Source organism: Telmatherina bonti (genome assembly GCF_933228915.1).
Source record: "Telmatherina bonti genome assembly, chromosome: 5".
Lineage (NCBI taxonomy): Eukaryota > Metazoa > Chordata > Actinopteri > Atheriniformes > Telmatherinidae > Telmatherina > Telmatherina bonti.
In genome coordinates, this window is record NC_136623.1 from 24,660,429 (window position 1) to 24,672,365 (window position 11,937).

Here is an 11,937-nt window from a genome sequence, read left to right on the forward strand (position 1 = left end):
TAAGATTTTACCATTTTATAAATACCAAGTATGAGACAGTGAAAATTAGTATTAAAAAAAAATAAAAGCAAAGCAAAGAAAAAACAACACCAAAAGAGTATCAAATGAGTAAGCTATCCAATCTTTCTGACCAAACTCCTGACAAGCTCAGCTTATTAGTTGTAGCACACATTGGGTATCCAGCCAAATGGCTTCATGAGGTCATTCTTTAGTAAAATTCACTATAAATAGCATTTACTTAAACTGCTGTAAAGTTTTTGAGGATTGAATGAGAATGTGCTTTTTTGTAGAACCACTGATTAGCTGTTAGCTTAGCTGCCCTACAGATTCTCCAAACTGAGAGCGCTACTGCCTGTTTACTGCTGCCAAGAATAACTACTTACAAATACTTCACACATATGATTTCTGAAAAAAAAAAATCACATCCCTCTTCTAAAAAATACTAATCATAACTGGAACACAACATTGGTAAATGCATTAAAAAATAGCCATGTAATCCTTGGGTTTAGCTCACTGCAAAGTTGCTGCATTACAAAAACCTGAAAAAAGATGTTTTGCTTCCTCTCAGTCTGAGCAAAAAGTCATTTAAACAATAGCACTCACAATAGATGTCCTTCTAACCCCTGAGAAGTGCTAGCACACACCTGCAGCTAGAAAAAGTGTGTCTGCATTTTAAAGTTTCACACTTTCTGGTTATCTGGGCATAATGTGTTGGAGAGTGTAACCTGCCTTTACAGAGAGGTTAAAGGGGAAAGAGGGGGGAATTCATTATCCTTGAGTGTTTAAAGGCTTCGGCAAGAAAGAAAGACCTTCAGATAGGACACGTGTGCTTCCTCTTCACCTCTGCCAGCCCCCAGTATCTCCTCAACCAGCTCATGATGAATAGGCCAGATCAGTGGGTGAGCTGATTGGTGAAGCAAGCTGCATCAAGGTAACGGCAAAGATGAAGATGAGGTAAGATGTGTCTCTTTCGGAGGAGACTGAATCTATTAACTTAGTGTTAAATTCTGATCATGTTGCAGAATAAGTGCCACAATTCACATCCATGCTACCAAGGACAGTACGGTGCCTGCGTGGCTGTGAAAATGGGCTAATTTTTTCATGCAGGGTCTACTATATAAGTCGTATTAGCATAAGAGTCAGAACCTCATTATTGTCTTTTTCAAAACCAGGCACACACTCACTATGTGACTTTAAAAGGATCATCAGACTCACAAATGCCTTTGCAGTTTGTTTCATCTACCCTCTTATCTATATTTCATGCTTTTAATTCCTTTAGCTTTTATCTGTCTACTGCAGTCTGCTTAACAATACACAGTATGATGGCTGATGAGAAACACTGCAGGGATTTGTACCAGAATAAACACTGTGAAATACAATGCCCAAATTGAGTTGCTAAATATTACTCTGGGAAACAATGACTTTTGGCATGGTGCATAAAGCACCATAAGAATAACCATTTCACACATGGACTGCTGCCATTAAATTTACATCATGCAGAGGAGCTTTTTGTGAGAATACAAATGTCTGCATCATCTGGAGCAGATTTTGTGCGGACATTACTCTCAGCATTATGCACAGCATGCTTATGAGGTTTTGTTTGCACAGACCTGGGATGCGAATATAAGTATGGTGTTTCTGTGCTCATGCTGTAAGATATGTGTCCTCATAGCCAAATGTTAAACATATCTATCCACTGCATGTTAAGAAAATACACTGTTAATGACTTCCAATATTAAAATACACCTTTAGCATGAATAGCAACTCATAGAACTAAGTATATGTGGTTCCATAAAATAAACACATTGCTGAATACATTTGAAAGTATTGCTATTTGTTCATATTATTTAACTCACATAAATAAAGGTTAGATTTTGCAAGGAATCATTATTCAGCACAATAAAGACATTTTAACTGGCTGCTGAACATTTTGGTTGTTCTTTCACAAAAGCTAATTTGGTAATCGTTTTGCATCCTGTCTCTTCTTTGAGTTCTTTCAAACCAGTAAAAGCCAGCCTACCCTATTCTAATCTATTGCCCTGTTACTTTCCTTTTTTTTTTTCTTTAGTTCTTCCAAGAATGTCTTCTTGTATTTCTTTGTGTATTGTGTGTTTATATGCAGTTGCAGGTGTGTGACATGGTACCAAAAGATAAATACACCTGTCATGTGGTTCTCGCTGTGGGAAAAAAATGATGAGTTCAGCTTCTCAAACTCATGAGGCTGCAGGGCAACAGTAGCTCCAGGAATGTGCACAAAGAATATCAGCGTGACTCAAAAAAACTCAGAATCACATAGTTTTAACATCAGACACTTAAGTACCATTTCTTTTTTTATTAGGAGTCTAGATCTTTAAATACTTCCAGTTGGGTACATCTTCTTACTAACTCATCTCACTAAATTTGTCCATTTCAAACCACAGAAAAATCCTTTTAACCAAGCAACAATGGTCTCAAACAGATGGATTAACACAACCTAATGTACTTTTTTTTTATCTCAGCAAAAAGTAAAAAATTCATGAAGACCAAGCCATTTTTAAACCGTGATCAAAAGGAGTGTCTTATAATCAATTGAATGCTTTTTGTTACATTTAAAATGTACATTTTCAGGAAAATCTTAGAAATGGAATAACGAACAATTGATTAGATTTTGGGGGTGATCCGGATCACCATCTGGATGATTTTTAAAGGATTCTTAACAATAGTGAGATTGGGATAACTTTGCCAGTAGAGTTTCTGATTCATTCATTCATTTATTATCCTAACCGTTTAGTCGCGGGGGAGCTGGAGCCTATCCCAGTAGTCTTTGGGCGAAAGGCAGGGTACACCGTGGACGGCTCACCAGTCCATCGCAGAGTTTCTGATTAAAAAGCAATGAATGCCCACAATAATTGCCAAAAAAAAAAAGAAAAAAAAAATTATAACAGCTTAGCAAAGGAGTGCTTTTAGCTCCTAGTATTTTCAACCTCTGTAATGTTGAACTTTTCTTTCCACTAATCTGGTCCTTTTTCTTAACTGTCAATTGTTAAATAAAACCAAACATCATCATGCGATTTATCTTTCTTGCTGAGCTTTGGGATAGTATGAATTACACATGAACCTGCAGCCATAAAACAGCTAACTTAGTTAAATGCAAAGTGTGGTGACACAGGACAACATTCTGTCCAGTGAAGTATCATATAACATTTAATTAATTCACACAATAGCATAAATGTGGATTAATTTTATTAACAACTTTATTATGCTAATTGTTGGGCAGTCAACCTCTTGTATCTGGAAGAGACATGGCAGCAGCATTGATCCTGAAAAAATGCATGTCACTCTCTACTTAAATTTAAACATGTGGAGCTAAAGATTGCTTTTCTATAATCTATTAGATTTAGATCTTAACCAGCTATGTAGACTGTGACACACAAAATGTATTCTGAGTATTCAAGGTATTGGTTGAACATTTTAGACCAAAAAAGGTATTTTGCTTCTTTGACTACTTCAGTTACTTGTACTTATTTTTGACAACTTACAAATACATCTAGCTGTGTATTCTGTATGCCGTGTCACTGCACTTTAAGATGGGCATGGGTCTATTAGAAGAGGTGGAGTGGATGTTGCATCCATGCTGCATTTCTAATCTACAGGCTGGTGAAGCATTGTCCATCTCTTTATATGAATACATTGCCATAACAATATATTTTTCTTAGAGTTTTTATCCACCTAATAAGAAAAGCAAGACATCATTTGAAAAGCCCACAGTAGCAAGAAGATGTGGGCATAAAATACCTGGCAGCATAGAGGAGATTAATCAAAACAAACAACAAAAAGTGGAAGAAGTCTGTCACCTGGCCAAAATAGAAGGTGATTTAATAACTGAACAAAGCAGTTCCCTCCAGCAAGTCAAAACTTTAATTACAAAACACGATACCAGACTGAGGCCAGCCAATATTACCTCCTCTGTAACCTTGATACAAATCATACAAAGCAAATGAAGCGTTTGAAAAGAAATAGAGAGGACCAACTTACGGAAAAAGGGACCAAGACAGGCAGAGGTGCTAAATGAACATGGGAGGAGAGGGACACTCAGCTGCTGCAGAAGAAGGAGTATGAAAATTGATGGGGTCTGGGGAAGCAACTGATAGTTAGAGGACAGGAAGCAGGATGTAAGACAATTATCACTGTCTCTGCCATTTGATTTAGGACTGTCTGAGTGTGTAATACTGTGAATTAATCACATCCAAGGCAGATATATCAAGAGCCCATTCTGCTTTAAATTTCAATCATTCTTTTCCATCATGGCAACGTGTACTTCAGAGATATTCTAATTAGCACCGGACATGAAACTCCAGTCACAAAGGGTAAAAGTAGAATGTACATACATTATGTTGATATTTACCTTACAAGCACAGTGTTAACATTATATTTATTATAAGCAAGGCTCTTTACAATGACGAGATTCTCCATGAAACTACAAAAACTTTAAAAGTATAGGGGGGAAAATTAAATTCAGACACATTTGCACCCAAATCGCTTCAACAACATACGAATCATACACATGTAGACACCATGTGAGCTGCCCACAAGCTGGAGTGCATATAAGATGTCTCTCCAGCTATTCTTCCAAAATGAGAGTTTGGATGAAAACATTTACTCATTTTATATTATTCTTAGTCTACGGTAATTACATTTTATTCATTTTGAATGAATTCATAAAGGGGAGCAAACAAGACTGCACATGGCCTGTAATGAGTATTGTAATTTGTTACAACAGCAAGACATCACTGCTTCTGATATTTTGTTTCGATGAGACCTAGAGGTTTTAATTGATCTGCAAGTTCATTATAAAGGGCTGTGATACATAAGTAATGTAGACCGACTATATTTACAAAAACATACAGATCATTTGTGCCCCCTAATGGAAAGCTTTATGTTTGTAAATGTCAAGGTTTCTGTGATAAAAATAAATCTTGCAGGAGTTATTGAGCAAGTCCACCCAGAGGAGCTCCAAACGATGGATTATTTTCTCCAAGCAACCATTTAGAGCTCTTTGCCCAAGATGAAAAGAATTTATGCGCTTATGTATAATTTAGTCATGAATCTGCTGCACAGTAATGATAAACCAAATGTTTTGCATTTTCACCATTATTACAACAGTAAGGGCAACATAAGGGTTTTATTATTGCACTTCAGCATCAAAGTGGTTTCCTGCAACCCAATTTTATCATTTCTAGTTATCATAAAATTAAGTATTCAACATTTATTGTAATCATATTATAAGCAGCTATTGAAATTGTTAATCATTGTAAACCTCAATTTTCCCCTTCAATGTACAATCAACATTCTTCACATGAAACATATTCTTTATTTATTTATTTTGTTGTATTTGAATATACACATTTACTGTAGATTTTTATTTGACAAAAAAAAAACAAAAAAAAAAACTTCTTCAGACTCAGTTTTAACAATAAAATTCTGTTTGTGTGTCTTTGCTTTTGCAGTGAAACCAACTTTCTTACAAAATGACAAGGCTGTCCTCTAGTGGTATCAAGCAACCAGTCATTGAATAACTGAGGTATTTACCACCTCATAAACCAACAGTGTGGGGTCAGAAAATAAAATTAATTACCTGTGGTGGGTTTTACTGACCATGTAACATTACTGGTTGTTTAAAGCCATAATCCAGTCTGCTTTCAGCACTTCTTTTAATCATTTAAACCAGTTCTGCATCCTGATCCCTGTTGTAGCGAAGGAGAATAAAATTGCTAATACTAATTGCTTTTTTTTAATTGCTTGCTTTTGCATATTTTAAACAGGTATTTGTGAAGTGCAACAAGATTTTTAATTCATTTTGATCTTCAGCGTACTTGAACCTCATCAATCAACACAGATGTGATGCAATCACCACATTGATGTGAGACATACAAACAATAATGGAGTTTTCTTTTCCCCTTTTTTTAACAAAACTCTAAAAAAAAAAAATGGAAGAAAAAAATCATTTCTGCACTGTTGAAATCTGTTGAAATGACAGCTTTCAGTGTCTGAGTCAGACAGTATGTCACTTTTACGTTAATGTTCTTCAAGGCCTGATTCAGATACAACCACCACAGTGACACAAACAGCCAGTATACACAAACCCTTTTTGTTGTGCATGCTAAATGAGACAGCATATCAAATCATGTATTATGCATGAGGTCAGCAGATTCTCACAACAACATGGCAGACAACTGTGAGCATGTAGGAGGTGGAATAGGTTAGCTGCACCTTGGACAATCTTCTGGTGTGGTGTTAGGCCCAGAGTCGAGACATTTCCCCTGATAAATACTTTCCTGAGATTATACCTGAGATTATTAATCGTGGAACTGGTGAGCAAACACTCAACATCACTTAAACAGATAAAGTAATTCATTGTGAATCTTTATGACCATTCACACAAAGAAACAGGCGAGTCGAGTTTTCTGCTCTTTGCAAATCCATTGGAAAGTAAGCAGAGTACAAATAAAAAGCAAACTAGTGACCAGTTGGGAAACTTATTAACTACCAACAGAGCACAAACCAACAGGCCCCATCCAGAAAGAGATGCTACTTTAAAGCTGCACTACAGACCTTTAGTTTATTTTTTGTTATCCCTCCAATCGACAGCTCACGTGGCATCCATATTGCAGCCTAGCTGTACCGTAAAAAAAGCCATTTTTGACTTTATTCTTATACCTCCTCTGTCTCTTTTTCTTCTTTTCTTCCTATAATGATGTTTTCTTACATTAAATCAGCCATGGTGGTGTTCAGAACAGCCGGTGTGTTTAAATCCGCTTGCTAGCATGTGACACGGTGTATAAAGCAAAACTCAGCTGCAACGTCCCAGAAGAAAAAGTTGTGTACTGTGGTTTCTCAGCCTCGGGGTGATGCTACACAGCTACGCTTCCAGAAACCTGGAAGAAACCAGAAACCTTGGTGCTGTAGAACAAAACACAGTTGTCATGTGATGACATGGGCTGGAGTTTCAGCTTCTCAGTCGTGGGCTGATTTCTCAAACTGAAAGCATTCTAAACATTGTATCTCTCTCTTACTTTGAGGCTTTTTAGTGGATTAAAATGGTTTGACATTGGATAGAAAAGTTGGACATTCACTCTATACTTCAGAGATCGCACACTAACACACATTAGAGGTGATTAGAAGGCATATAAAGTGCGAGATTATGCTTTCTAGTAACAGCATCATCTATCTTCCACCTCCACCCTCCAAACATTATGATGCAGTATAATGAACAGTTCAGCTTTGCGTTACACTCTCTTCCCTCAAAGATGAACAAATGTGAAATTGCAGGAACTTTTGTCACTCATCAAATAACCATAAGGTTACTTGATTCATTCAGCCAAGTAGAACATTTTCACATGAAAATGTGTATTTGTATTAAACTGCTCTGACAATCTAACAAAAGCAATTACATTATGGAAACTATTTTGATCCCAAAGAGAGGTCTTCCACATACAACATAATATATTTTGAACAACTGAAGAACAATTTTAAGTTTAGATTGAGAACATTAAAAAAAAAAAAAAAAACATGTTTTCAATCCAGTCACGATAAAGGAACAAATATTGTTTTCACCTTGATGTGGGCATCATTGCAGTGTAATATCATTTAAGAGGGAGTTTCCAGAGGGAGTATGTAGAACTCTGGGCCATTTAGACATCTGTGACATATTTTGACAACACAAGTGTCAATCATGCCATTTACACTTCCATGTTTTTATTTGAAATGAAAGCAGTTGTCTGGTATAGATATTATGGATTTGACACGAGTCCAGATTAAAGGTGACTTAGAAGTCAGAATGGAAAGTTAGTCTTCAAATGTCTTTTAGACAAAGATGGCCATTTTGCAATTAGGTCACTAGCCGATGTTATATAACAGGTACAGAGGCCTCATACAGAAGAATTCAGTTATCATGACCAATATCAAGTTCAGCTTTTCATTCGGACCATTTTTATCTCAACTAGACATCAGACAACCTTCATGGCAGTACTTGGCACACTTCTGATCCCATCACACTCACAGACGACAGACTAAACATGGTCAATATAACTGAAAATTAGCTTTGTGGTCCTTCATGCTACAAGTCACCAGGAGCACAGATTTCCATGCTGAAACAGGATCACAAGATGGAAGCAGCAGCTTTGGTATCCTGGCTACTTGGGAAAGGGATATTATGTTTGCTGCTTAGCTTCAAATTCCAGTTGAAAAAGAAAAAAACCACAGCATATTGAAGTTACAGTAACACTTTATTTAAATACCACAGAATATTAGTACAGTCAGTCAGTTACAGATATTTCTGGAGGCAGAAGACATTCTGATCCCTCTGATCCTGATTTTTTTTAAAGTGATAAAAGGAAACCTTGGATGGTGTCAGAGGCTATGTTTACACACACTCCTGACCATATAAAGTAAAGACGTGTCAGATTTCATCAGCAAATAATTTACCACAGATCATTCTTGAAATGAACATACATTCCATTTAAATAAAAAAAGCGAAGTACTTTCCATCTGGTTTTTTTTTTCAGTTTTATTTTATCTTAGTTCTGTCAGAGGAAACATAAATTACAAGCCATTTTCTACTTTGGTCCATTTGATGGTCAGGACAGTAACCTTATGTAATACTAATATATATACACATGTAGGGCTGGTGAGACATTTACAGACATCATTTGCCAACCGGAAATCATTTGTCTATAATTAGCCTTTCAGTAAAGCATCAGACTGCATGTGCAAAATTCATCTTATGTAATGACAGCCCCAATGTTGTCCACTACTCTACGCCTGCCCAACAAAGGGCAGGCTACAGGCTAACCAGGCTAATTCTGCATTATGAGGTTTAAAAAGAGTCCACACAAAACCAGAGAAACTACATAAACAGGTTCCATGCATGTAAACATAGCCTGTGCAGTCAGCTACAGTATGTACATTGTTGATTCAGGCAGTGCATGAGATAAAGTCAGAATTGCCAGTGTTAACGTCACAAGGATCTCCTTCAAGAACAAAATGGTTGAATCTCACTAGTTACACATCTGTAGTCAGGCTGGGACTAAATTCAGATTGATTCATCTGACAGTCCGTCTCTGGATGCATCTCTCAGTAGTACCATCACTGAAGCAATAACAGATTCATTGGCACATTACACACCGTCATTAACAGAGAGCGAGGTAATGAATATTGAGCATATGTGACATCTCAAATGTCGTGATAAAAATCCAAGCAACTTTTTCAGTGAAACCATGTTTGTGGGACATTTTCATAAGAAAAAATTAACCCAAGAAAGAAAACAAATGCAGTGTATTCTTCAGTAACAGTGCACCTGTAGGAAATGACATATTCACACTGATTAAAGTCAGGACACTGAACATGGCATACTATGAGAACAGGCGCCTCCCAGCAGGAATGTTCTGCATCCCACCAGAAAAAGAAAAACACTTCCAAATGGCTTGAGGTGGAGAGAAAATGAGACTCAACTTTGTAGACACATACAACTTATTTACAGGGTAAGAAAGAAGTGCAAGGCTAAGCTTTCGTTGACATTCACACACTTAATATCCACAGTATATACCCAAAGACATGCGTAGAGGCACATACATATTTATCATACAAAAAGAAATTAGACACGCTAAAAGCGGACCACTCAGACTCAGTTTCGGCTTTTGTGACTCAACTCTGCTCAGTCATCAATGAAAAACATGCACGCGAAGCACTGACATCATGGGATGTGAAAAGGCAAAAGCTGAACTTGCAGCCCTTTGAGTAAAAAAAGAAAAAACAAAAAAGATTAACATTATCACGACAACAAAGAGTTATCGGTGATGTTGCATCCATCTTCCAACCAATACAGAGTGCCAGCCTCAGTTTGAACCAAAAATGATCGTCCAAATAAAAATCTCCTCTTTTTATAGTAACAATATTTGCTTTAAATTGGTTACTAAACTTTCCTCAAACACTTAAGTGGCACTATGTTTGCACTTTGATGAATTTCAAGAAAAATAGTATTTGCTTTGATGCCCAAAGACAGGGACAAAATCTGGAAGAAAAAAAAAAAGTACACTACCTTGGAATTATGAACAGGCCCCGCCATATAAAGTCTTCCAGGATTAGATTTTTAGATAAATGCTTACATAACTTGAAATGCTACAATTTAAGACAGGATTATTCTAAACATAATTGAGGGCTTTATGTGCATATTGCCTCTTTGTGGTTATGCCTACCTACACGAAAAAAAAAAAAAAAAAAACAATCCATGACTGAAAGCAACCCCACAGATAAATATAAGAGGAGTAAAGATTGAAAAGAAAAAAAAAAAAAAGAAAATTGTTGTCGTGTTTGAGTTCTACCTGCACTGCTACAGACAGGATACAAGATTCCCTTTTTCCTCACTGTAAGTCACAAAACAGCACATCCTCTGTCACTTTACTTCACTGTAGTTTGGCAGATCACATAGAAATGATTATAAGTCACTGTCACAAACTGATACTTTTCATTGACAAAAAACATTTTTAAAACCATCACTACCGAGTAAAATAAATTCACTTTTTTTTTTTTTTTAATTTTAAATTAATTCAATTCTCACTCCTCCTTCTCATGGAGGGAGGCACGTACACGCTTGCGCACATAAAAAGCAGTAAGAGCACTGCAGCAAGTGGTGAAGATGAAGAGTGCAACGGCATCGTGTGCGAGATCTCCGTGGAGACGCTCGTAGAAGGGGCGGCGCACTGTGAAGTCTGTTCGCAGCGCTTCGATCTGCATCAGGGTGCACACCACCACAAACACGTGAAAGATCTGGTGGCCCTGCCCGATAAAGTCACACCTCCCAGGGAACAAACTCTCTGGATGTGGGCAGCAGAAGAAATAGGCGCTAATTAGGAAAAAGAGCACATGGTAGATGTGGTATGGTACGATCGGGTCGGAGCATCCCTCCCGGTAGCAGCTGTAAATGCGATGGACCACAGGGCTTATGTCTAAACAGTAAGCCAAGGCTGAGGGAACCACTTGAAAGAGCTTGTGGGCGAACTTGGGCAGCTCATGGCCAGCGTATTTACCATAGCAGCATCCAAAGCAAGTAAGCCAAGCCAAGAATGCTGCAGCGGGTAAAAAGAACCCCTGCACTGTGGTGTGCCACTCCTTCTCTATGGCGTAGTAGTAGTGAGCCAGAGCACTCCCGTACTGGTAGACGGCAACCCCCACATAGTCGAGGAAGTAGAAGGTGTAGTAGGAAAGCTCCGACTTGGCAGAGAGGAGGTGAGCGAGAGCACTAAAGGAGAGGTAGGTGAAAGCTGCCAGGAGTACAATGAAGAGGGGCTGGGCGTGAGGGTCACGCAGAAAATCCACTGTCTCTGAGATCTCCTGCCACTTCACCAAGATGATGAGGGCGGCCAGCAGATGGGTCCACACATTGAGGGTCTCGTTGTGCCTTTGGAAGAGGGTGAGGAAGTAGTAACGCCAGCTTTGGTCTGTCTGCCTGTAGCCGGTGAGGATGTGGCGCTCTTGGAACACCTTGGGAACATCAGACAACTTCACAGTGCAAGGCAGCGTGGGAAAGGCCGACTCAAGCAGCTGAGGGATCTGTCGCAGCTGCTGTGCGTTGATAAACAGTCGGCCGATCTGCTCCATCACTACTGTTGCCATGGCAAACTAGAGACTACAGAAGGTGGAGAGAATGAATGAAGAGCAAGTCAATATCTGGCTTTGATCGACATCCATACCCAGCTGTCTGGGTGTATGTGTGTGTGTGTGTGTGTGTGTGTGTGTGTACATATAGATGTGGCTGCTTTTGTGTTCCTATAGTGATTAAAATAAAAAAAATAAAAAAAATAAAAGTTGTGTTTGCTGCTGGTCATGAAAACACAAATAACCTAAAAGACAAACTTCAAAACATTCTCTGGTTGTAGACTAGAATGTTTTTTTTTTGTCTTT

At 38.0% G+C, this 11,937-nt stretch overlaps 1 protein-coding gene across 1 annotated transcript; it reads right to left on the reverse strand.

Annotated features, from left to right (window-relative positions):
* Positions 1 to 10,430: 10,430 nt before the first annotated feature.
* paqr7b (progestin and adipoQ receptor family member VII, b) lies at positions 10,431 to 11,649 on the reverse strand (the record flags this gene model as incomplete). The annotated part of the gene is made up of 1 exon (XM_079240581.1): positions 10,431 to 11,649. One exon carries the CDS (start codon positions 11,647 to 11,649, stop codon positions 10,591 to 10,593), a length of 1,059 nt encoding a protein of 352 aa, XP_079096707.1. The 3' UTR covers positions 10,431 to 10,590.
* Positions 11,650 to 11,937: the final 288 nt, after the last annotated feature.